This window comes from Antechinus flavipes, chromosome 1 (assembly GCF_016432865.1).
Source record: "Antechinus flavipes isolate AdamAnt ecotype Samford, QLD, Australia chromosome 1, AdamAnt_v2, whole genome shotgun sequence".
Classification (NCBI taxonomy): domain Eukaryota; kingdom Metazoa; phylum Chordata; class Mammalia; order Dasyuromorphia; family Dasyuridae; genus Antechinus; species Antechinus flavipes.
The window spans coordinates 649,954,972-649,981,075 of NC_067398.1; the positions used below are offsets into that span (position 1 = coordinate 649,954,972).

The following is a 26,104-nucleotide window of genomic DNA, read 5'->3' on the forward strand; positions in this document are numbered from 1 at the left end:
GCTCAGAGAAAAGCTGAGAGTTTTCCCAAAGAAGGTACAGAGGTGCCCTCTCTCCCTTCATCACTTCTAGCTCTCTCCCAGGTACCATTCCAGTTAATCATTGACCAGGAAAGGAGGGAAAAAAGGAGAAAACTGGACCGAGGAGAGAGAGATTTACTTATACATAGGATGGAGCCATCACAGACAGAGTCTCACTTCCAAGAGACACAGCATCAACATATACTCAAGGAACCCCTGTCACAGGCGGAGACATTGTTACAGACACCAGGCACACACAACCGGGAAACCCTATCACACCAAAAAGATACAGAGACAGATATTCAAGGATCTACAGTGAAGTCACACACAGAGACACGCACCCAGGAATATACTGTCACCTACAGAGAACACCCGACTTAGTATACGCCGGGCTCACACAGACATAACTGGGGACATGTCCCCCCCAGGGACACAGGGACAACAGCCCCATGACCCAGGAGCTAGTCACACCAGAGAAATACGGACTTCCACTGAGGGATTCAGACAAAAGACCCAGTGCCACCGAAGCCCTGTCTCACACACAATCGGTGACACCCGGACCTAGTGACAGGCGCACACACAGTGACACTTTCACTTCCTGGCACACACAGGCCCTGGCGCGCACACACACGGACAGTCGGGAGCATCCAGACACTGACTCCCCTCAATGATTCCCCCCACCCCCAACACACACATAGTCACAGACACACACCCGCCCCACGCACCCCCAGGGGCGGGGCTCCGGCCTCACTCACACCCTGCGCTTCCCACTCCCCCCGCCCTTGCTCCCTGTTCTGGGCTCACCCGCCCCGAGACTGGGGCTGCGGCGCCCGCTCCGAGCAGAGCCGTGACAGAGCCGCCCGAGCCCCGGGGCTGAGCCGGGCCGAGCGAAGCCAGCTGAGTGGAGCATCGGCAGCCGCCGCAGCAGTAGCGGCCACGGCGGCGGCAGAGATAGCAGCGAGCCAGGTGCGTAGTGCGTCTACTGCAGGAGGCCAGCTGCAGGAGGAGGGAAGGGGGCGGGGGGCTACAGAAGCATCTTTACTAGGGGTACAGACAATCCGAGACCGGGGGAGACCCCTACCCTTCCTTTGCATCTTCCCTCTCTTGCTTCTGCAGACCCAGGAAGGAGAACCCCACCCCCACCCTGCTCCTTTTCACGCAGGCCTTTGGGGTACATTCCCTATCTCCCCCTTCCCTAAGGCTCCCATCTCCGATCTCTCCCTGTCCAGACCGTGGTCCTCATTGTCCTTCCCCCCTCCCTTTCCCATCTCTGGCCAGCCGGGCTTCTGCTACTGCTGCCCCCTTTGCTCCCTCTTTCCCTCCCTCTCTCCCTCCCTCCTTCCCTCCTTCCCTCCCTGGCTCCTGCTCCTGCTCCTCCCAGTGCTGCGGAGACTGCAGGGGCCGGGGGCGGGCCCGGGGGCGGGACAGGGGCGGGGAGGAGGGACCCTCCAACCGACCTGGACCGAGGGGCAGCGCCTAGGGGATCCCTACACAGTGACAGAGTTCCTTCAGGCCTGCTCAGGGCTTGGGGTGGAGACTGGGGGAGGGACAATCGGACAGTCCCAGATTCTGCCTTTTGTCCCCCTTCTCCCCACTAGTGCTGGGGCTGGCAGTCACATAACACTCATTGTGCCTGCAGAGGTGACCCCGCCCCTGGGCTTGAGCCCGGGGTCTCAGACAGAGCTCCATTCACCCCCTTCTTTCTAACCCTCCTCCTCTTCCTGACAACTACCCCTCCTCTGGGGAGCAAAATAGATTTTTGCCACAGCCCAGGCAGCATAGCCTAGCAAGTGATTTGTGGGTCCATGAGGGCATATGTATAGGTATGCTTGTGTCTGATGCATTCTATTGTGTGAGAATGTGTTTGTGAGGATATTAGGGTTGGCATTGTGGTGGTGTCTGCCGTGTACATGTAGTCGTGTGCCTGTATGTATTTGCAGGTGTAGGGGGGTGATACCTTCCATCAGAGGGTGTTGGGGGACAGGGTTTGCTAACAGGGGGTGGGGCTAGGGCCTCACGTGGTGATGCTAATGCAGGCTGTGGGGCTCCCACTCCTGCTCAGAACACTATTTTTAGGACTTTACTGCAGTCAGAGGCTGACTACAAAGCCCCTCTTTCCTCCTACTCTACCCCACCTCTCTCCACGTCCAGGTGATGGGGCAGGGTAAATTAGTCAATATCTTACAGACAGGTCAGTTTACAGCTGAGAGAATTGATGTTTAGGTAACAAGGTTGGAGAGTAGGGCTCAAGTATCTGATGAGAGCCAAAGGGTAAGTCTGAATGTTTAGGTATAAGGAGGTAGTAAGGGAAGAGTGGTAGTCTCTGGGTGAGAGTATCAATGTTTAGATGGGGTTTGGGAAAGAAAGGATTGGGGATAAGGATCTTTCTGAGTGATCGGCTCAGCGTTATCCCCCTCAGCAATCCTTCCTTTCCACCTTTCTGCAGGTGGCCATGTCTGGGGAAGGCCCAGAACCTCGGGGTTCTGGGGATGACAGCTCCAGTGGGGGCAGCAGCTCCCCCAGCCCTGGAGACACTCTGCCTTGGAACCTTGGGAAAACTCAAAGAAGCCGACGAAGTGGAGGAGGTTCTGCTGGTAATGGTGGTGTCCTGGACCCTGCTGAGAGGGCAGTCATCAGAATTGCAGGTACAGAAAGCTGGGGACATTATTGCATTTCTGCTACCAGGGTATCGGCAGTTACCCCATCATTGGTGTTGGTCTAAGGATCATTTTATTACAGATATGAGAATTTTGGGGGAGTTGTTTTTTGGGTCATCTCTTAAAGAAATACTTGATGTTGGGTTATCCTTTCAGAAGTAGAAAAGAATCATTTTGTCACAGGCATAGGGGTGCCATCACAGTGTTTGGAGAAATCTGGAAGATCATGTCATCATAGGTTTAGGGGTCCTTGAAGTTATCTCATCATAGTTTTGACTGTATCTGGTGCTGGCCTATAACAGGTATTGTTGTGAAAAAGTAAGATAGATGATGGCAGGTATCAGCTTCTTTATTAAAGGGTCCAGAGGACAGACATAGAAAAGCTTCATCTCCTCGGTAGATACAATTAGGGGAAGTGGCATTGTTTAGCACAGAGTCCCAGATTTTAAATCAGGACACTAGCTCTGACACATATTAACCATGTAAGCTTTGGCAAATGGATTCATTTCTTAGCCTCCATTTCTTGTCTGAAAAATGGGAATGTTTTGTTAAATGTAAAATTGGGGTAATACTTGTATTAATTTGTGGCATTCATTCAATGCAACATGCATTTATTAAGTGCTTATTGTATACAAGGTCCCATCTCTTAGGCATCCCAAATTGAACATGTCTAAAATAGAATTCATTCTCTTCATCCTCAAGCCTATCCCTCTTTTGATTTTCTCTGTTACTAGCAAGTGATATTATCACCATCCTTCAAGTCACCCATGTTTAGATGTTCTGTTATTCTTGGTTCTCACTCTCACTCACCTCCATTCAGATGACAAATAATGCAATTTCTACATTTACAGCATCTTTCACATGTATTCCCACCCCATTCAAGTCTTCATCACTTCTCCTCTGAACTATTTCAATAGTTTCCTATTTGATCTCCCCGCCTCAAACTAATCTCTCTCTAATCTGTCCTCCATACAGCCATCAGTGATTTTCCTAAAGCAAGGGTTTGATTATGTTACTCCCCTGCTCAATAAATTAGAGTGGTTCCTCATTACCTTAGGAGCAAATATAAGATCTCTATTTGATATTAAGATCTTTTCATCACCTGTACTGCTTTCTAACCAATTTTCTTACACGTTATTCTCCTCATATTCTGAAATCCAGCTATTTTGATCTGCTATATTCCATGTCTTTGCACTGGCTGTCCTTCTTGGGTAAAATGTTCCTGGTTTCCTTTAAAACTCAGGTTTTAAAGGTGGTGCAGTAGATAGAGCACTAGCCCTAAAGTAAAGAGGACCTGAGTTCAAATATGGCCTCAGACATTTAACACTTCCTAGCTGTGTGACCCTGGGCAAGTCACTTAACCCCAATTACCTCAGCAAAAAAACAAAAACACAAAAAGAAACAAACCAGAAAAAAAAAACTCAGCTCAGACACCCCCTTCTATCTTTTCTGTTCTCTCCAGCTGTATATTCCCTCCATCTTAAATTCATTATTATGTGTCCATAAATATGTATGCAGCACACACACACACACACACACACACACACACACTCACACACACAAAATCTGGGAGGTCATGTCATCATAGATTTGGGGTTCTTGAAGTCATTGCATCACAATTTTGAGTGTGTCTGGGGCTGTTCTATCACAGGTAGTGATGTGAGAAAGTTGATGCAATGGGTAGAGCACTGGACCAAGTCAATAAAGACCTGAGTTCAAATCTAACCTTAGACACTTACTAACTTTGTGAACATAGGCAAGTCATTGAACTTCTGTTTGGCTCAATTTCTTCATTTGTAAAATGTGGATAATAATAGCAATTTATCTCCTAGGGTTATTGTGAGGATGAAATAAGATAATATTTGTAAAGTGCTTTGGAAAATTTAAAGTACTATGCTGCTATACAAGCTGTCCCATTAGAAGGTAAGGTCTTTGAGAATGGGTATTATTGTCCTTTTGTCTTTCTATTTACCTCACAAAGCCTGTCATCTGTCATGTACCAATCCATACTTTATTGATTGGTTAATTGGACTGGAAAACAGAGGTCAAGGACAGAAGAATCTCAGCTCTGAAGAAACTTAAATTCTATCAAGGGGGATTCAACATGTATCTTACTCTTTGTGATCCCCTTTTGGGGTTTCATGACAAAGATACTAGAATAGTTTGCCGTTTCCTTCTCCAGCTCATTTTACAGATGAAGAATTGAGGCAAACAGGGTCACACAACTAGTGAGTGTCTGAGGTCAAATTTGAACTCGGGGAAGATGATCTTCCTGACTTCAGGTCCAGCATTTTATCTACTGTATCACCTAAAGTTCAACACATACATATAATTAAATTCAAAATACATATAAAGTAAATACAGAGACATTTCCCAGGAATTAGAAAAAGCATTAACAATTTGAGTTGGATCAGAAAAGGCTTCACTGGGAATTGACATCAGAGCTGAGACTTTGTGAGAGCTAGAGGTTCTAAGAAAAGGTGGGGGCATGTCTGTAAGGGAAACACTTAGGTAAAACTTTCTAGAGAAATGAATGATTATAAAGGTGTGACTATATAGAAGGAATAATTGGGGATTCATTTTGAGGATCTGGACCTGAAATTTTCATAGGATTTTTGGAGCTACAGTTTATTCTTGAGCTAAGTGCCTCATGGGCTTGGATTTCATTGGTCTAGGAATAGGTCACCTGATATCAAAGGTCATTTAATCAGTTGGTTTACTAGTAAGGGAGAGGAGAAATGGGAAATCCTCGGTCCTAAGAAGAGGCGAGGCAAGGGTAGTCTTAATCTTGGCTCAGGCCGGCCTATTTCCCCAGAGACTGCAGAACATATATACAGAGGCTCAGATCCTGGCTATATGAGTGGTGGGGGGTTTCACAAGGTTTGTGAAGATAAAGGAGGGGAGGTCAAGGGGGAGGAGTCAGCAGGGGAAGGACTGCCAGGAAGTCTGGAAGTCCCCAGACTTCTCTCCCCGCCTTCCCCCCCACCCCCTCCAGGGAGAAGAGAAGAAATCAGTCCTTCACCCTTTCCTTTCTGGAACTCAGGAGTCCTGACCCACTCAGTCACTACTGGGCAATGGCACTAAGGAATTGGGAACGGAGTGAGCAGAAGTCTCTGTCTAGGGGCTCGGTAGCTGTTGGGGGCCTGGGTCAGCTTGTCTGGTGTCCGATGTCTGCTCCGCCCCCAGGCTCTCCTCCCTTCTCCCCCACCCCCAACTCGTGGGGCATCCTGGGTGCCGGGGGCGGAGCTCGGGGGCGGAATCCTCCCCCCCCCTCCACGGTGACACTGAGTCCCCTCCCTTGCTGCCTCCCGGCGGCTCCTTTAAGAGACCAAACGGGCTGAACTAAGGGATAGAGCTGGGCTGGGTTGGGGCCGAGCTGTGCAGGACAACAAGATCGTCCTCCTCCTCTACCTCACTTAGTCCCATCTCGCCATGGCGGACTACGGGTTGCCCCCCCAGCCAGAGGAACAGGATTTCATCCAGGCCTATGAGGAGGTGCGGGAGAGGTACAAAGGTAGGGCTGGACACTCGGACCCTTCCGGACACGCCCCTCCAAACAGTCTCACTAGCCTAACACACTGACCCTCCTGAACCAACCTGACATCCTGACCCTTCCCGACACTGACCACTCTGACACTCTGACCTTTTGGGACAGAATGAGCACCCTGGCATGCCGAACCTTTAGGATAAACTGATCCCTGATCCAATTGGATTCCTTGCTACTCCGACCCTTCTGGACAGACTGACTACCCTGGCACACCGACCCTCGTGGACCACACCAAGAGACCTTAGGTCACACGCAGAGCAGACTGAGAAACCTGGAATTAGTTCTGTGCACTAACCTTCAGGGCAGTTTGGCTCCTTGGGCCATACTGATCAGGCAGGCCACTCAAGGGACACTGACCGTATGGGAAGGGTCACCCTCACGGACATAAGGACCAGCCCGGACACATTGATCCTAATACTGGACAGTGACCAGTGAGAACACTCAGAATAGATAGACCCGCATAAACGGTTAGCCTTCTCCCCAGGCACAGGGACTGTCCTAGACTTGCTCACTGCTTGCAGACACTGCTTAGTCTTCTTTGCCCCTAAAAGTTCTCCGGCTCCAGCCAAGAAACCCGGAGCTCGGGGCATGGCGGCCTTGCATGCAAGGGGAGGGAAAGCAGAGGACTAGAGAGGGCTTGGCTCCGCGCAGCAGGTCATTCCCATAATAGGACATAGGAGCGCCGCAGCAGGAGGGGTGGGGAGGGGGTGCAGTCTGAACGTGGAGAGACGGGGAGGATGAATCGGGGTCCAGACTTGGCAGCCAGGACCTCCTGCGGGCCCAACCAGGGACCCCGGGCTCGGGGTCCAGTGCTTGTCCTGCCTGTCCAGTCACTGACACGTGGGACACAGGCTGGGGGGCGGGGTTACGGCCGGACCTAGCCGGGAGCTGGGGGAGGGGATGGCGGGGGCGGCACCTCTTGCTGGAAACTGGGGGAGTTCCGGGACCCTTAGTCCCTTTGAGGCTCGAGGCTGGGGGAACATTGGTGGGAGGAGGGGGGTGGAGATCTTTGAACTATCCAGTTGCCTGTCTTCTTGGGTCCAGCACCCTGGCGGCGGTCCATTCTCCTCCTTCCCTCCCTCCCTCCAACTTTCCCACCCTCCGGGTGTGTGCGCGTAACTCACATAGTTACTGTCTCTGCTCACCTCCCAAACTAGCTCCTGTCCTTCCCGCCCCCGGCCTGGCCTTGCTCAGCACCCCTGGCCCCCTTCCCCCACTTCTGATGACTACCCCCGGCCTCCCCCGCACCTGCTCCCTCTTGCCATTCTCCCTTCTTCTTCTCTAAGGCTTAATACACATTTATTGAATTTCATTGGCTCTTCCCCTCCTCCTTGAACACTCTCTCAAACGCTACGACTCGATTTCCAAAAAACTGGTCTCCCCCACTAACTCAACCCGCTGGAGGTCGTTCGATATTCGTCTTCTCCTGACTTCTCCAAGCTTTTCGTAGTTTATTCCAGCTCTAGTTCCTTCCCTGAGACAAGGATCGTTGTTTTAATTCCGTTTAGAACCAAAAACATTTACTAAACTCTTACTGTGTACAAGATGCTTTGTCCAATACTGGGGATGCCATGACAAAAAGGAAACGAACTTTCATTCCATTAGAATGAGTAGACTTAGCCGGGTACAGGGGCTGGCCTTGGAATCAGAAAAACCTGCTTTGAATTTTATCTCTGACACTTAACTATCTTGAAGGACAAATCACTTAATTTCTCAGTGCCCCAGAAAACTCTCTAAGACCATAAATGATAAGATCTCAAGTTTAAACTCAATACAAAGTCATAAATCTCAGAGTTTGAAGAGCTCTAAATGTGTACAGCAGGGCTTGCAATCAGGAGTCATTGTCATGGATCCAAATTAGACATTTACCAGCTGTGTGATCTTAGTTGAGTCATTTAACCCTGTTTGTCTCACTTTCTTCATCTGTAAAATGAGGTGTGGAAGGAAAAGGCAAACCACTCCAATATTTTTGCCAAGAAAACCCCAAACAGGGTCTTGAAGAGTTGGAAAGGACTGAACAAAACATGACCTGGTCTGAATAGTTCTAGACCTCTTCAAGTATTCATTTCCTCTTTTAAAGTAAAAGTTTCATAGATCCACCTTTATATGATCATAGTATTATTAGCATTTGTTGCCTAAGGAAATATATGAGGAAAAGCTATAATGAATTTAAGTGTTATTAAATGAATTTATATTATTCATCGCCACAATAACATATGAGAAAGGGAGTAACACATTCAGGACATTAGGAGCTGCAAGGTAGTGCAGTGGAGAAAGTACTAGGCCTGGAGTCAGGAAGACTTGAATTCAAATTCAGCTTCAGATATAGACTAGTTGTGGGACCCTGGGTAAGTCTTTTAATTATTGTTTGCCTTAGTTTCCTCAACTGTAAAATGAGGACAATAACAGCACCTCCATCACAGGGTTGTTGTGAGAATGAAATGAAATAATAAATGTAGCCTGCTTAGTGTGGTACCATATCAATTCTAGCTATTATTGTTATATATTTAGTCTATGAAAAGTATGTTTATCATGCTAATGACTTAAGGAGATAAGTCCCTCCAATTGCTCCCTCCCAAAGGCCTACAGGACAGAAATCAGTTGATCAAGTTAAAACTCCTCAATTTTTACAGTTGAGGAAATCAAGATTCAGAAAGGTTAGGGACCCATACAGCTAGTCGAAAAGGCAGCACTTAAACTCTAGATCTCTTGAACTCTTGCTCAGTGTTCTACTGAAAGTGCTGTCTCAAAGGTCATAAGTGACCTTTTATTAATTGCCCAACGATGTGACCTTTTCTCACTCTTCATCCTCCTTGACCTTTCAATGTTGACCACCCCCTCCTTCTAGTTAAGCTTTGTTCTTATTCCCTTTTGAAATGCCACACTCTTCTGGATTTGGTTCATTCACTGTTTTCCTTCTCCTGCTCCTTCCAAGTGAAAGAATTCCCCCAAGATTTGGTACTTTGCCCTCTTCTCTTTTATAATTCTCCCTCAGAGATCTCATTCTTTTCCATAGTTTCGACTATCTACCACCTCTCTAGATACCCTAAATGCACCTCTTCCGCCTCCATGGCTCTTCTGAGTTCTGGAAATAAATTTTCAATTTTCAACTTCTTTTTGAGTTGAGTATCTCCATTGGTTTCGCAAACTCAACATGTCCCAAACTGAGTCAATAACTCTTCTCCTATATCTACTCCTCTGACTTCACTGCCATTGTCCGTAGCACCGTCACTCATCCAGTCTTTCTTATTCCAAATTGTGGAGCTATTTAAGATTTTTTTCCCCTCTCCCTCACTACGCCTATCAAATCAATGACTAAATTTTGCCAATTCCACCTTTGCAGCATCTCCCAAGTCCATCCTCTTCTTATTCCCACTGATTATAGTCTAGTATTCTTGACATCTTACTTGAATGATTCCCATAGGCTCCTAATGGGCCTTTTTTGCCTCCACTTTCTGTATTTTCCATCTATCCTTTATATTGCCACCAGACTATCTAATCTTAGCATCAAGAGACTTAGAACTAGCAAAAATTTTGGCTATTTAGTTTTCACAGAAGAGGAAACAGAAGTCCAAGGATGTTAAATGTCTTACTGAGGGTTATACTTTTGACTCCAAATCCCATGCTATTTCCACTACAACATTCTGCAACCTAAATCTGATTCAGTCACTGAATTTCAAACTCTTCTTCAGTGGCTCCCTAATGTTCAGGCTTTTCTGCCTGCTATTCAAAATCCTAACTGACCTGGTGCCAGTTTCCTTGGCCAGGGTTATCTCAAGTAATCTGCTAAGTATTAATTGTCTAGCTAAAGCTAACAACCCTTTGTTCTCCTTTTCTGGGTCCTCTCCCCACCCCCCACCCCCAAGGGCTTTGCTGCTTCTGCCTTTATTTGTATGATTCCTTGAGTCTGGAATGTCCTCCCTCCTCCTCCTTGCCGGGGATTCCAACCTAGCCTTTAAAGGCCAACTCAAATGCACCTTCTCCTTGAAGTCTTCCCCAAACCTCCCAGTTGGTAAGGACCTTCTGTCCATGAACCTCCCGCAGTCCTTTGCTTGTATCTTTCTAATGCCCTTTATCAGGCAGTGTTGTGTCTCATACTACTGAGTCCTAGCAGTATGAACCCTGGCTCACTGAAACTTTATAATCTTCCCAGTGCTCAGCAGAATGCTCTGTACACAGGAAGTGTTTAATAAATGTTTGTTGAACTGAATTACACTCATGTATATAATGTACACTAATAAATGCAGTACATCGGAGGCACAGTGTGGTGGAGTTGTTACAGAGCTTGAAGCCCCAGCCAGTATTTGCCATGGGCAAATCACTGGCTATCTCAGGGCACCCAGAAAGATAAGATTTTAGGCTGCAGAACAGGTGAAGACCAGTATTGGTGGAGTTCTGGACTCTGACAAAATCACAGTTCTGGATCGCCACCCCCTTCCCCAAGAAAAAAGGTGCAGTGTAGAGAAGGACACAAGAAGGGGCTTAATGTTTGAGGAGGCTCATTACTCGGACTGGATCTGCCTTAGGCCAAGCCTGCCAGCACTAAGATTCTTGTACTCAGCTCTGAGTCTCCAAGGTTTTCTGGCTTTGAGGATGATGGTGTTACTGACAACAGAAGGGAGGCAAGGTCCCTGAGTGACCCCTAAGTCCTTGCCGGTGGACAGAAGCATCTCTTGCTCAGCCACCTTATTATTTCCAGCAGCTTGGGCAATGCCTGCTTGGGCTAGAGGAAAAGGGAGGGAGGAGCTTCATTCCCTGTCCAGCCTTGAGTGTTCCAGGGATTCTCTCCTCCTAATGCTACCCTAACTCCAAAGTCCATATCTGATACCTATCTCTTGGCTCTCCTTAGATGTACTGACCATTCCCCAATTGATCTTCAATCACCTGCCTCTCAGACAAGGCTGGAACTGGTCTCAGATAATAAAGTGTGAATGGCTCCTGGTCCCTGGTCTCCAGATAATGATGATGATAAGCATATATAGTTCTGCAAAATCCTTTACAATTATTATCTCATTTTGATCCTCACAGAAACCCCAGGATGAGAGTTATTATTAGCTCCATTTTATAGATGAAGAAACTGAGGTAGGATGACTTGACTAAGATCACATAGTGAGGAATCATCTGGGACTGGGTTTGAATTCAGGACTCCCTGAATCTAGGCCCAGTTCTCTATCTACTGTGCTACCAAGAATAAATAGAATTGGAAGAACTTAGAAGAGTCCTCAACTAAACAACAAATCAATGGAAATTTCCCTTGATATGTTCAATCAATCAATAAAGCACTTATTAAATACTTACTGTCTGCCAAGCACTTATTTAGGGGCAAGAGTATACAAAATAAAAGTGGGCTAGTTTCTGTATTCTAGAAGTTTAAGTATTCTGGTGGTGGGGAGATAGTATATGACAGTATATATGAGCATATACAAGATATATGCAGAATAAATTCAAGATAATTTGGTAGGGAAGATACTAGTAGCTGGAGTGGAGGGTGAGGAGGGGGGAATATCGGGAAAGACTTCAGGCAGAAGATCTTTGAGCAGGGCTTTAAAGGATAAGGGTGGGGGTGGGGGGTAAAGAGAGAATGTATTGCAGACATCAGGGACAGCTGATGCAAAGGCCAGAGAGGCAAGCTGAGCTCAGGACTGAGGAGGGGAAGGAACAAAAGATCAGGCTCCTGCTCTGCCTTGCCCTCCAGAGTTCATTGCGAAGTTAGGAAATCTCCATTCAGTTCAATTCACTCATTATCAAAGAAGTTACTTAGATCCAAAAGGGACTTTAGGGATCATCTGGGTCAATCCCTTTATTTTCCACATCGGAAAACTGAAGTCTAGAGTCAGGCAGAGTGGCACAGAGTGCCAGTCAGGAAGACCTGAGTTCAAACGCAGCCTCAGGCCTCACTTACTATGTGACCCTGGGGCAAGCATTTAACCTCTGCCTCAGTTTCCTTAACTGTAAAGTGGAAATAATAATAGCTCTCACCAGGGTTCCTGATAATATTGGTTTAGCATAATTCCTGGCATATAACTTAATAAATGTTTCTTGCTTGTTTCCTTGAGTCAAGGTTACAGAAGTAGGAAGTAACAGAGAGTGGATTTGTACCCTGGTACAGGGTTTTTTCCATTCTACTTCATAACCTGTTCATTTCAGGTACCCACAGTATTCGAGGCACTGTGTTTGACACTAAGGATATAAATATAAAATGTACCTTAAACTGTCCTCAAGAAGGTTACAGTCTAACAGGGAGATAAGACATGGATACAAATAACTATAAGTTTGAAGCTATTAAATGTATCAAATGAAATAGGGTTTGTGAAGGGTTTAGCATAGTTTCGGCCACATCACTTTTAATAATGCTTGTTCCCTTCTCCATTTTCATCCCCTTTCCCTTTGGCTCAAATAATAGTGTTGAATTTGGAGTCAGGAAGATCTCATTCCTTAACTTCTAACTGATTCAGTTTCCTCATCTGTAAAATGGAAGCAATAATAACACTTCTCAGCATTGTTGTGAAAATCAGATAAAACATTTGTAAGACGCTCTGCAAATAAATATTCAAGTGCTACTACATAAATGATCGCTATTATTATTAGACTTTTTCTATTTGACTTTGGTATGATAGGGAGAGGATTATATTTGGAGCCAAGAATGGGTTTCAAATATGGATTGTACTTGATTTCTGTTGCTGTGACCAGGGCAAGCCCTTTCTTGTTGGGGAAGATTGAGGGAAAGAAAGCATCAGGGAATAAATAATACCTGAGCTGATCTCATTTTCTTTATGGGAAGGGAAGATTTTTTTCCCAGGCAGAAATAAGGAAGAAGTGCATTTCAGATGCAGGTGAATGCCCTGGGGTAAGAATCGGGTAGTACTGGTCAGAGATCACAGGGAGAGATTGGAGTTGCAAGGCACCTTAATGGTCATCTATGGCTCTTCCTTCTCATTTTCTAAATGAAGAAATTGAGTCCCAAGGGCAAATAACTTGCTTGGGGTCACATAGTTAATAAGTGTCTAAAACCAGATTTGAATTCAGCTTTTCCTGATTCTAGGCCTGGCGCTCTATCCACTGGGCTACCTTGCTGTCCCTTACTTTATGTAATGAATAGTAGTAATAGTAGCCAGTATTTATATAGCATTTGAAAGTTTGCCAAACACTTTACATGTTAACTTATTTAATCCTTATAGCAACCTTGGGAGATACTATTGTTGTTCTGTCATTTCAGTCATGTCCAACTCTTTGTGACCTCATTTAGGGTTTTCTTGGAAAAGATTCTAGAGTGCTTTGCTATTTCTCCAGCTCATTTTACAGATGAGGAAACTGAGGCAAAGAGAGTTAAGTGATTTGTCCAAGTTCACACAGCTAGTAAGTGTTTGAGGTTGGCTTTGAATTCAAGTGCTATTATCAATTTTATAAATGAAGAAACTGAGGCTGAGAGATGTTAAATGACTCTCTGGTTGGATAGAGCTTGGTATCTGAGTATCTGAGTATCTGAGACAGGGTTTGAATTCAGGTCTTACTGAGTTCAAACACAATATGCTTGCCACTATAGAAATATCAGGTAAGTTGGCTAGAAGGGTAGTTTTGAGGCAGATTGTGGAGGGATCTAAATGCAGGATTAAGAAGCTTGTATTTTATTTACGGTAGGCAACAAAGAGCCACTGACAGTGCCTTAGAACCTGCACACAAGGCAGAATGAAAGGAGAGATTTAGAGTGAGGGAGATCTATTAGAAGAGTGGTTCAAGCTCAAGAAAGAAATGCTTGAAATAGGCAGATTGTAGTAGAAATTGAAAGAGAGGGAACAAATGTCATTATGGAGATGAGATTTATAGAATTTGGCTGGTGGGTCAAGAAGATGAGAGTGAAGAAAGAAGAGTCAAGGGGACTTCAAGGCTCTGAATCTGAATGACTGGACAGCAAAAAGAAAAAACAAAGTTGGCACAAGATTCAGGTTTAGGAAGAAAGTTGAAGAGTTCATTTGGGAGCAGGCTGAATTTGAGGTACATATAGGACATTCAAGAAAGAGATTAAACAAGCTCTTGGAGATAAAAGACAAGAACTCAGGTGAAGAATTTGGAGCTGGAGAAATAGATTTTGATTCAATTCTGTAAACATTTATTAAGCACCTACTGCATACAGAATGCTAGATAAGGTAGTGGGAGAGATGCAAAGTTTTAGATACACAAATACAGATAACAACCATCCAAGGAATTACAGAACAAGAAGTAGATTTCATAATTGCAAAACTAAATATATACAAAATCCTTGAGGAGTCATCAGTTATTACCATCTGTGGCCATCTGGAAAGGCTCCTTGAAGAAAGAAGTAATTGAATTAGATTTTAAAGAATAAATAGAAAGTTGATAGATTTAGAGAGAAGGAGGAAGGATACTTTTTGGATTGTACTGTCTGTTGGGGTAGGGCCTCTGTACTATTTAACTTTGTGTCCTTAGCACAGAGATTAGTGCCCTTCATATACAGATTTTTTTCCTTTAACAAATATTGCTGGAATTTGAATTTAGTTGAATTCCAGTCCAGGAAATTGCCTAAAGGTGTGGAGATGAGAGAGGGCCAGGCATTTGTGTGAACAATTGAGATTTGTTCATAGTTTGAAGGGCTTTGTCAAATCTTTTGTATCATGGGTTATTTTAAGCAATGAGTCTGGTGAAGTCTGGGGACCCCTTCTCAGAATCACATTTTTAAATGCTTAAAATATATAGGATTAAAAAGGAAGTCAATTATATCAAAATATATCCATCAACATTTTTTTTTTAAGAAATAAATCCACAGATCCCTAGTTATGAACCACTGGATTAAGGGAAACATTATAGGATAGAGTAAGAAAGGATATTGCCTCTGAGATCAGAAAGGGGGATAGAAATAATCATTCACCCGATGATTTCACAGATATAAAGAACTCTCAAGTAAAGAAACTCCCTTTACAAATATGAGGCTGCAATTTCTCTGCAGCTTATAGTCTTAGAGAATTGCTTAGAGTAGTAGTTTTTTTTTTTGGGGGGGGGAAGGTAAGGTGTTGTACTTAATGGTATTTTATTTATTCCAATTACATGTAAAGATAGTTTTCAATATTCATTTTTATAAGATTTTAAATTCCAAAATTTTTTTCTCTCTCTCCCTTTCCTCCTATCTTCCCAAGATAGCAAGCAATCTGATAAAAGCTATACATGTCTAATCATGTTGAACATATTTTCATATTAGTCATGTTGTTAAAGAAGATTTTGAGATTGTAAATGTATAATCCATATCATATTGCTTGCTGTCTTGGGAAGGTGGGAGGGAGAAGAGGAAGGGAGAAAAATTTGGAACTCCAAATCTTACAAAAATGAATGTTGAAAATTATCTTTACATTTAACTAGAAAAATAAAATACTATTGAGGAAGAAAAAAGGAAAAATCAGAACAAAAAGGAAAAACCATGAGAAAGAAAAAAAAGTAAAAAAGTAAAAATTGTATGCTTTGATCAGCATTCAGACAATAGTTCTTTCTCTGGATATGGAGAGCATTTTCCATCACAAGTTTTGAAATTGTCATTGTATTTCTGAGAAAGAGATAACTTTATCATAATTGATCATCACACACAATGTTGCTATTACTGTGTGCAATATTCTTCTGGTTCTGCTCACTTCATTCAGCATCAGTTTATATAATTCTTTCTAGATCTTTCTGAAATCTTCTTATCCTTTCTTATAGCACAATAGTATTCCATTACATTCATATACCACAACTAATTCAGCCATTCCTTAATTGATGGGCATCCCTTCAATTTCCAATTTTTTGCCTCCATAAAGAGAGCTGCTACAAATATTTTTTATACATGTGGGTCTTTTTCCCTTTTTTTATGCTCTTTCTGGGGCCCAGTGGTATTGCTGGATCAAAGGGTATGCAGAGTTTAAAAAAAACCTTTGAGCATAGTTCCAAATTGTAGCGCAATAGTTTTAAATCAAATAGAAATAGGGCTACTAAATTGTACAATTAAGATCTCTGGGATCCACCCTAATGATATAGTTTTAAAATATAATACTATATATGTTTTATTATAATTTTATTAAATATTTATCAGGCACATTTTAATCTGGTTTGGGCAGTCATTGTTATTGGTCATCGGTACCCTTAGGTTCTTGCTACAGATGCTGTTCTAGTGGCAGTGCAGTTGTGGGAATACCTTCTTTGGGATTTTATGAGCAGATCTTGGTAGGTAGTTTGAGTTGACAATCAGACCCCCAATGGGGGGGGTGATTTACCCGAGATTTCCAATTGAATGGTTGCTTATCTTAGGAAGAAGGTTTATCTGGAAAATGCGCTTTCTTCTAGATTCTCTGGAGTCTGGGAGACCCCGAATTTCCCTTCTTTTACAGATCAAAGGGGACACAATTTCAGAGTAATTATTTTATAGATTAAAGGGGACAGTTTCATTCCATCATCTCCCCCTCAAGCAGTCACCACCCAAATTCATTTGGGGTAAAGGGTCGAAGGTCTCATTTTGCCACAAGCTTTAATTTTTTTTTCAATTCTATAGCTCCTTGTCCATCTCTAGACGTCTCTAGAGCTGGAGAGATGACAAAATGCTCCCTGAGTAAGGGGGCCTTATGTCAGAGAATGCAGGTATTTCCAATCAGGCTTCCCTGAGAGAATTCTGCTGAAGTTTGGTGCTCCAATGACCCAAATTTTTCCCAGAAATTTTTGGGTGTCTTAGCTATAGAACAGACAACGAAAAAATGCTTTACCTTGTCTAGATTTTTGGGGAATTTCCCGAAAATTTCTTCAAATTTCTTCATTTCTTTCATTTCAGATTTGCCTGCTAAGAGAGAGCTTCTTAGTGAAAAATAAAAGCTTCCCTTTTGCCATTCAAACTTTTCGGGTTCATGAATTCTTTTCACATTGGACTTGCACCTCCAACCAAAGAAGGAGATTCCCACAACTCTCTGCACTGCCACTAGAACAGCATCAATATCTTTAATCTAGTGTACTGAGAGATTAAATGACTTGCCCAGAGCTAAGTTGCCTGGAGTATTCCTGGTTCTGCATTCACTTTACTGGAACCATCTTCTTTACTATGTTTTTACCTCTATTATCTTAATTATGACCATAGACAAATCACTTAACTTCTCAGTTTCCTCATTTGTAAGGTAAGGTTTCTTCTAGCTCTAGATCCTATGATTCTTTAAAAGGTAGACGAGTGTAAGATTATAGAAGGCCTTGAATACTGGATAAAGACATTTGTACCTGGGACTGACCATGTAATGAAGGGTGAAGATTCATATTCTGTAACTTCTGAAACAGTCAATTAACGGAGAATCAGAGAAGGGACTTGTGCTTCAGGTTAGGGGAAAAACACTGTCTTTGTGGTTTCAAAAACGTGTCTACTAGTCTAGGCACCCATTCTTGCAAGAATGTAAATAAAATCTTTCCTGAAAAAAAAAAAAGACAGTTGTATCTTTGTAGGAGAGATGTGATCAAGTCCTATATAAAGTAAATTAATCTGATGGAGGTTAAAAAAAGAATAGATTTGAGGGAAGAAGATCTATAAGGAAGCTATTGCAATAGTCCAGAGACATGGAACTATGGACTTGTCCTACAGTGGTGGCAGCAGAAATAGAGAGAAAGACACAGATGAAAGAAATGCCATAGAAGTGGAGTAAGATAGACATAATAATGGATGAATTAAGTTTGAGAAATGAGAGAGAAGACTAAAAATGAAACCCAGGGTAACAAACATGAGATGGTGAATGAGACTGCTATTGATACTTACAGAAATTTAAAAGAAAATATTGGTTTTGGGGAAAGATAATTAATTTGGTTTAGAATATGTTGAGTTTGGGGTGATAGTGGGTGGGATGTCCAGGTAGAAATGTCTCATGGGGAGTTGGAAATGTGAGTCTGAAGCTCCAAAAAAAAAGAGTTATTTGTTAAGGGAAAGATCAGGGAATCATCTGGATAGGGGTGATAGCTGGAGCTGTAGAAATGACATAAAATGTCTGAAGTAGAGAGAGAAGAGGAGCAGGTGGAGTGGTTTGCCATTTCTTTCTTCAGCCTATTTTACAGATGAGAAAACTGAGACAAACAGGGTTAAATGACTTGCTTAGGTCACCCAACTAGTAAGTATCTGATGCTAGATTTGGACTCAGATCTTCTTGACTCCAGGACCAGCACTATTGTTAACACTTAGCTGTTCAGTTTTTGGGGGAGCTTGTATATTAAAGGATTAGGAAAAGGGAAGCTGATCAAAGAAACAATTAATGACATAAAGGATGAGTGGCAAAATGGGGCACTTCTGAAGTGCCTGGAAAAGGGAGAACACAGAGGGAAGGGGAGAGTCCTAGAAAAAGGTCAAAGAGGATGAGAACTGGAAAAAAGCCATTGGAAAAGTTCAATAACAATAGGAGGCTGTGTGTGCCAAGGGTTTAATATCCTGGTTCATATCAAGCATTTTTGCATCCAAGTTCATTCTTTCTATCTGATTTTGAGGGCCTGAGGGCAGGGCCCCTGGATATGCCTCCTGTTTTCCCCAAAAGACTTCGAAAGAAGAGCACAGTACGTCCAAGACTCTCAGAGTATGTGGTGTCAAAGGTCATCTGATACCACTAAACTCAGGACAACATCATGACATGCAGCCTTTGCCTGTAAGTGCTCGGTGATAAAGTTCAGTTCTATTCAAGACTCTATGTGATATATAGGCCACTGTCCTTGAATCCTTGTTATTCACTCATGGTCAACTCTTTGGCACTCCATTTGAGATTTTTTGGGGGGCAAAGATAGTGGAGTGGTTTGTCATTTCCTTCTTCAGCTATTTTACAGAGAAGGAAACTGAGGCAAACAGGGTTAAGTGACTTACCTAGCTAGAAAGTTTCTAAGGCCAGATTTGAACTCAGGAAGATGAGTTCCTGATTCCAGACCTGACACTCTATCCCCTGCAGGACCACTTAGCTGTCTCTTATCCTGTGCTGCATATGAAAAATGAACCATATATTGTCCTTATGGAGGTTCTGATCAAATAGGAAGATAAAACATACATAACTAACTTTAGTACAAGTTAAAATATGGTAGATTTGTGCTTAACTGTGGAAAAATGGCAGAGTAGTGAGAAAAGGAACTGTCCTGTAGAAGCAGCCCATATTGTCTGCCCCCTCCTTTTTGTTTCTTTCTTTTTTAAAGCTTTTTATTTTCAAAATATATGCATGATTTTCAAGTTTCACCTTTGCAAAACCTTGTTTTCCAATTTCTCCCTCCTTTTATCCCCAACCACTTCCTTAGCAGCAAGTAATCCAACATATGTTGAACATATGCAATTCTACATTTATTTACACAATTATACTGCATAAGAAAAATCCAATCAAAAAGGAAAAAAATGAGAAAGAGTGAAAATACTATGTTGTGATCCACACTCAGTCTCTATAGTCCTCTCTCTGAGTGCAGATGGCTCTCTTCATCATAAGACCATTGAACTGGTCTGAATCATCTCAGTGTTGAAGAGAGCCATCATATATATAATCTTGTTGTTTCCAAGTCCAATGATCTCCTGGTTCTGCTCATTTCACTTAATATCAGTTCATATAAGTCTCTCCGGGCCTCTCTGAAATCATCTTCCTGATCTTTCTTATAGAACAATAATATTCCATAACATTCATATACCATAATTTAATCAGCCATTTTCCAACTGATGGGCATCCATTCAGTTTCCACTTCCTTGCCATTACAAAAAGGGCTGCCACAAAAAAATTTTTGCACATGTGCATCCCTTTCCTTTTTTTATGATATTCTTGGGATACAGGTCCAGTAGACACACTGAGCAACCCATATTATTAAAAAAGTTAGTTTTTTTTTTTTAACATCAATTGTTTCAGATCTTCTTTTTATCTTTCAGCATTGTCTCTCCCTTGTACATGTCAGTTTTAGAGAGCTTTAACTATTAGGAAGTTTCATTTTATGCTGAATTGAAATTTGCCTCATATAACTTATATATGCCCATTACTCAGTAATAATAACAATGATAAACAAAAGCTCCCCAAAAGTCCAACTTAGGGGTAGAGGAACCAGAAAACTGAGGGAAAGCCAGTCAGAGTGATGTACTTGGTGACTGTGTACATTATCATCATCATTTTCTTCTTCATCATCATTATCAGTCCTTGACATCATCATCATTGATATTTTCATCATCATCATTTTTCATACTTGACATTATTATTAACATTAATTACAGATAAGCCCTTCATCCCAATACTTTTCATCTGCTAGTAGCTAGAGAGCTGCACTTGGCATCAGAAAGACCTGGAGTTCAAATCCTACCTCAGACATTTATTACTTTTGTGATCTAGGCAAGTCAAATAATTTCCTTCAGCCTAATTTTTTTCATCTATAAAATGGATATGATAACTCTACTACTTCAGTGTTATGAAAGTAAAACAAAATAGCATTTGTAAAGCATTTTGCAAATTTTAGTGTGCTATGTAAATGCTAGTTCTTATGAATCAGACACTCATTACAAAAAGCAGTCATTTTGTCTAGCTGCGTAATAGTCCACAAGTCATTAAACATAAAAGAATTATAGCAGGAGAGGAACTTGTCCCAGGACTAGTTCTTTCTGAACTCTGCTGAAAAGATAAGAAAAATGATATTAAATATAACAGTGGCAACAATAATATCTTATATGTATGTAGTACTTTTTGTACATTATCTCAGCTCTGCCTTCCAGAGCCGAGCGGCCAAGTGTAATCCATCTTCTACTGGACAGCTCTTGAGGAAGCTGTTGTGTCCTCAGCAGATGTATCCATTTCCTTCAACATCTCTAAACATCCTCTCTGTCTTCATATATCTTGTCTTAGTCTCTGGACTTCTCAATATCCTGGCTGCCATCCTGTGGGTGTGTCTCTGTCAGTGTCCTGGTTTTGGTTTTTCTCTCTCTCTTTGTATCTCTAGTACTTAGTAGGTACTTAGTACATGGTAGGTGTTTAATAAATGCTTATTGACTGATGAATGCAAAACTACAAATGTGGTATGAGTCCACCTAAAAAATGGAACTACTGATCTTCCTTCTGAAATATATGTTTCTGTTAAAATAACCTAAGTTTGAATGAGCATGTTTGTCGGCCATATTATGCTTTTGACTTATTGGGCTTGCTTGTGCAGTTTATTTCTTTAAATCTAATGGAAGGACTTGTTTCCTGAATTGCCATGGTCAAAGTCTTACTCAAATATTGGCCAACCTCTTGAGGATGGGGTTCTCTCTTCTTTGTCAGACTAGTCCTTATTCATCATCAGTCCCATTCTCTAGTGTGGTAAAATCAACTCAAGCTTGTGCTTTGCTGGTCTTACCTTCGATAATCCATAGGTCATATCTATGAGGCATCAAGGTAAGACCTTTATGGAGAAATGGGCTGGAAGAGCACAAGATGAGAAAATATAGAAGGATTATGATTTATCCTTTTGGAAGGAGTATCCCTTATCAACTGGGTAATGAATTTATTCAAGCATCAAAATGAAGGATTTTATATAGCTTCCTCTTTGTTTCTGTGTTATACCCAGCCTGAAGTTCTATCCTACTGGGATCCCCAGTAGCTGGGATTACACCATGCCCAGGGTATTAGAAACATCTTTCCAGGATGACATCAATCATTTAATCACAGGGCTGTGGGTTCAGTCATTCAACCAATTCCAAATTTAGCTAACTGTACTACCATCCAGTCTAAATCCTTTCATCTTGTTTCCGAGGATGTCAAGAGACTTTGTCCAAAGTGCTGCAGAAATCCAGTTATAACCTTGCCTATAGCAATCTCCCCTGATCTAACTAGTCTAATAATAACTCAATTAAAAAAGGAAATCAGGTTACTCTAACAAAACTTATCTATGATAAATCTATGCTCACTCTTAGTGATCATTGCTTCCCTTTCGAAATGTAAAGAACTATGCCTTCAAGAATACATTCTCCATATTACAATATGGCATAATAATATCATAAACATTTCTAAAGTTCCTGGATATATGAAACATGCAGGGAAAAAACTCTACCCAAATAGATGAAGAATAGTTGATTTCTAAGTCATAATGTGAAATAGGACAGGTAGAGCATTGAGTTAGTCCACAGTCAGATTCATAAGTATTTATTAAGCACCTGCTGTATGCCAGGAACCATATTAAGTGCAAGGGACATGAAAAAAGCAAAAGTTCTTAAGGAATTTAAAATTTAATGGAGGAAATGACATACAAATAACAAGTTATATAATAACAAGTAGGAAATAATCAACAGAGGGAAGGTACTAGAATTAAAAGGGATTAGGAAAGGCTTCCTGTAGAAGGTAGGATTTGAAGAAAGTCAGGGAAAACAAGGGATGAGGAGAGAGAGCATTCCAGATTACGGGGACAGATATTCTGGAGTTGGGAGATACAGGTTAGTTGTGTTTTTTTTTTTTTTTTTTTTTGAGATTAGCAAGGAGGTAAGTGTCACTAAATCTGGGAACATGGTGTAAAGTGTTAAGAAGAATGAAAATGGGAAGAGCTTTGAATGCCAGGTGATTTTTTGTTTATTTCTATAGGTAATGAGAAGCCACTAGCATTTATTGAGTAAAGTGGTGACATGGTTAGACCTGCACTTAAAGAAAATAACTGATTATTTTGGTAAATGGAAGATGAACTGGAATAGGGAAAGACTTGTAGTGGGCAGACTAATAGCAGGTTATAAAAATCAGCACCAGGGTGGTAGCAGTATTGGAAGAAAGAATGGAGTGTATTACATAGATGCTGCAAAGAGTTTTCTCCTCAATATACATTGGCAATAGATTGGTATGGGGAATGAGAGATAGTGAGTGAGCTCACAAAGCTGTGAGCCTGGGGATAGTGGTGAAATATTTTCCACAGCAATAAGGAAGTTTGTAAGTAGAGGAGGGGATATAAGTGGAAAGATGTTAAGTTCCATTTTGCACATAATGAGTTTAATATATCTATTGGATATATAGTTCAAGATTTTTGAAAGGCAGTTGGAGATGTGAGACTGGAGGTCCACAGAGAAGATAAGTAGATCTAAGATTCATAAGCATAGAGATGGTAATTGAATCCATGGGAGTAGAGGAAAATATCAAATGAAGGAGTATTGAGGGAGAAAAGATGTCAGATAGTTGAAGAAGCAAGATTGGAAATCAGGAGGCCTAGATAAATAGATTTGAAAACAGATATGTCCTAAGGGTATATACACTTCAAAGGGACACTGCAGATGGATTATGAACTGGGCCCAGAATTGAAATAGAAGGAGATTTGAGATACTGTATGATGCTTTCAGTGATAACCAGCTGCCCCTGGCACAAAATACTTCCTTTCTAATACCACTATTCTTCTGGTTCTGCTGTGAATCAAAGGAGTTATGAATAAGACAAAGGGGACTTCAGGGAATTGTATATTACAGTGTGATATGGCAACCAAAAGACTATGTAATTTTAGGCTACATTAAAAGAGAAATAATGCCCAGAATGAAGGAGATCCATAGGTTAAAAAAAAAAAAAAAACCCAAACTGGCCAAAATAGTACCTAGAATGAAGAAGGTCCACAGATGAAAAAACTGTGGTCAGAAAGGTTGTGCCTTACCCATATTTTGCATATGTCTTTCATTGAAATTAACTGAATAGCTACACCCAAAGAAAGAACACTGGGAAATGAATATAAGCTGCTTGCATTTTTGTTTTTCTTCCTGGGTTATTTTTACCTTCTGAATCCAATTCTCCCTGTGCAACAAGAGAACTGTTCGGTTCTGCAAACATATATTGTATCTAGGATATACTGCAACATATCTAATATATATAGGACTACTTGCTATCTAGAGGAGGGGGTGGAGGAGGGAGGGGAAAAATCGGAACAGATGAGAGTGCAAGGGATAATGTTGTAAAAAAATTACCCTGGCATGGGTTCTGTCAATAAAAAGTTATTATAAAATTAAAAAAAAAAAGAAATTAACTGAATAAACTTTTATTCAAGAATTTCTGTACTAAAGGACACAAAAGATAAATAGTTTAGATAAAATAAGTGTCTTGCTTTAATTGTGCTAATAGACTAACAGGGAACTATTACATAATACAGATGCCTAAAATAGACAATATTTCATGTACAGTTGTTAGAATGAAGCAATTCACCAATGTAGTGAGTAGTGGTCTAATCCTTTCCACTACTTCCCTCCCCTCATTCTTTTCTCCTTTTGTGGTTCATTTCCCTTTGACCTTCCTCCATGCTAGCAAATTGAAGTTTCTCAAAGGGAAAGTGGCTATTATATTAGATATGCCCAGGATCCTAAGATAACTTTTGTTCCAACTATTCTTAACACAGTAGCTCATGAGCCTTCACCAGTGTATTTTTCATGACTAAACCAGAACCTGATTACTAATATTAACCACACTATTTTCTGAAAATGCAAAAATAGATAATATTTACATATTATGGCATCCCTAAATTTGTATCACATTTTCAACTCAATGCACATGAGAAGTGAATATAGATTAAAAGCCCCAGGGAGTAAGGCAAAAATACAAGGAATAAATGGTGTTCAGAACTCACAATTCTAAAAACATAAACTTTGGTATTCTCTTTCTGTCTTAGGGCAGAAATACATACATACATATGTGTGTACATATATATGTGTGTACATATATATATTTCTTGGTGAACATAGCTTCTTTTTGAACAAGTGCTTCCATTACCAATATAAACTAATTTATTCTTTTATTGAGCTAAGACTTTATTACCCATGACATTTTAGCTGGCCAAGCGCTTTGCTAGGCTACTTTTATTTTATTTATTTTATTTTATTTATTTTTTAAATTTTTATTTAATGATTACTTTATATTGACAACATTATCCCTTGCACTCATTTCTTTTCCGATTTTTTCCCCTCCCTCCCTCCACCCTCTCCCCTAGATGGCAAGCAGTCCTTTATATGTTGGATATGTTGCAGTATATCCTAGATACAATATATGTTTGCAGAACCGAACAGTTCTCTTGTTGCATAGGGAGAATTGGATTCAGAAGGTATAAATAACCCGGGAAGAAAAACCAAAATGCAGATAGTTCACATTTGTTTCCCAGTGTTCTTTCTTTGGGTGTAGCTGCTTTTGTCCGTCATTTATCAATTGAAATTCAGTTAGGTCTCTTTGTCAAAGAAATCCACTTCCATCAAAATATGTCCTCATACAATATCGTTGTCGAAATGTATAATGATCTCCTGGTTCTGCTCATTTCACTTAGCATCAGTTCATGTAAGTCTCGCCAGTCCTCTCTGTCTTATAAATTTGAGTCAGTTCTCTATATATTTTGGAAATGAGGCCTTTATCAGAACCTTTAACTGTGAAGATGTTTTCCCAGTTTGTTGCTTCCCTTCTAATCTTGTTTGCATTAGTTTTGTTTGTACAAAGGCTTTTTAATTTGATGTAATCAAAATTTTCTATTTTGTGATCAGTAATGGTCTCTAGTTCATCTTTGGTCACAAATTTCTTTCTCCTCCACAAGTCTGAGAGATAAACTATTCTATGTTCCTCTAATTTATTTATAATCTCGTTTTTTATGGCTAGGCTACTTTTATGATGCATTGCTTTTAAGATGTAGCTTTTCAATAGCAACAATAGTGTCCATCACTTCTAGCTTCAGGCTTAGGTGGTGCTAAAGGCAGTGTCTTATTCTTTTAGGAAAAGGCAACAACCCTTATCCTAAGATTGGCAAAAATCTTCACAACTCTGTTTTCCTCCATTTCTCAGCAAAAACAGGTAACAATATATAGAAGTATCTTCTGTCTTTCTTCTTTTCTTTTCCCTCTTATCAATAGTTGACAATAGAGAGCAAAAGATGCTCTATCTACATTCCTCCACACCAAGTGACAATAGGGAACTGAGTAGATAAACTTTCA

The 26,104-nt window shown here is 41.4% G+C and overlaps 1 protein-coding gene across 8 annotated transcripts in view; it reads left to right on the forward strand.

Moving 5' to 3' along the window:
- Window positions 1-836: 836 nt before the first annotated feature.
- PLEC (plectin) overlaps window positions 837-26,104 on the forward strand; it is a 113,928-nt gene continuing 88,660 nt past the window's right edge. For 3 of the 8 annotated variants that reach the window (XM_051971349.1, XM_051971350.1, XM_051971352.1), the window contains exons 1-2: window positions 839-984; window positions 2,465-2,663. In XM_051971349.1, coding sequence (XP_051827309.1) covers window positions 2,471-2,663 — 193 coding nt within the window. In that variant the 5' untranslated portion in view covers window positions 839-984; window positions 2,465-2,470. Of the gene's footprint in view, window positions 985-2,464; window positions 2,664-6,037; window positions 6,190-26,104 lie in introns of those variants that run through there. The other 5 variants (XM_051971364.1, XM_051971365.1, XM_051971358.1 and 2 more) reach the window with 3 other exon arrangements.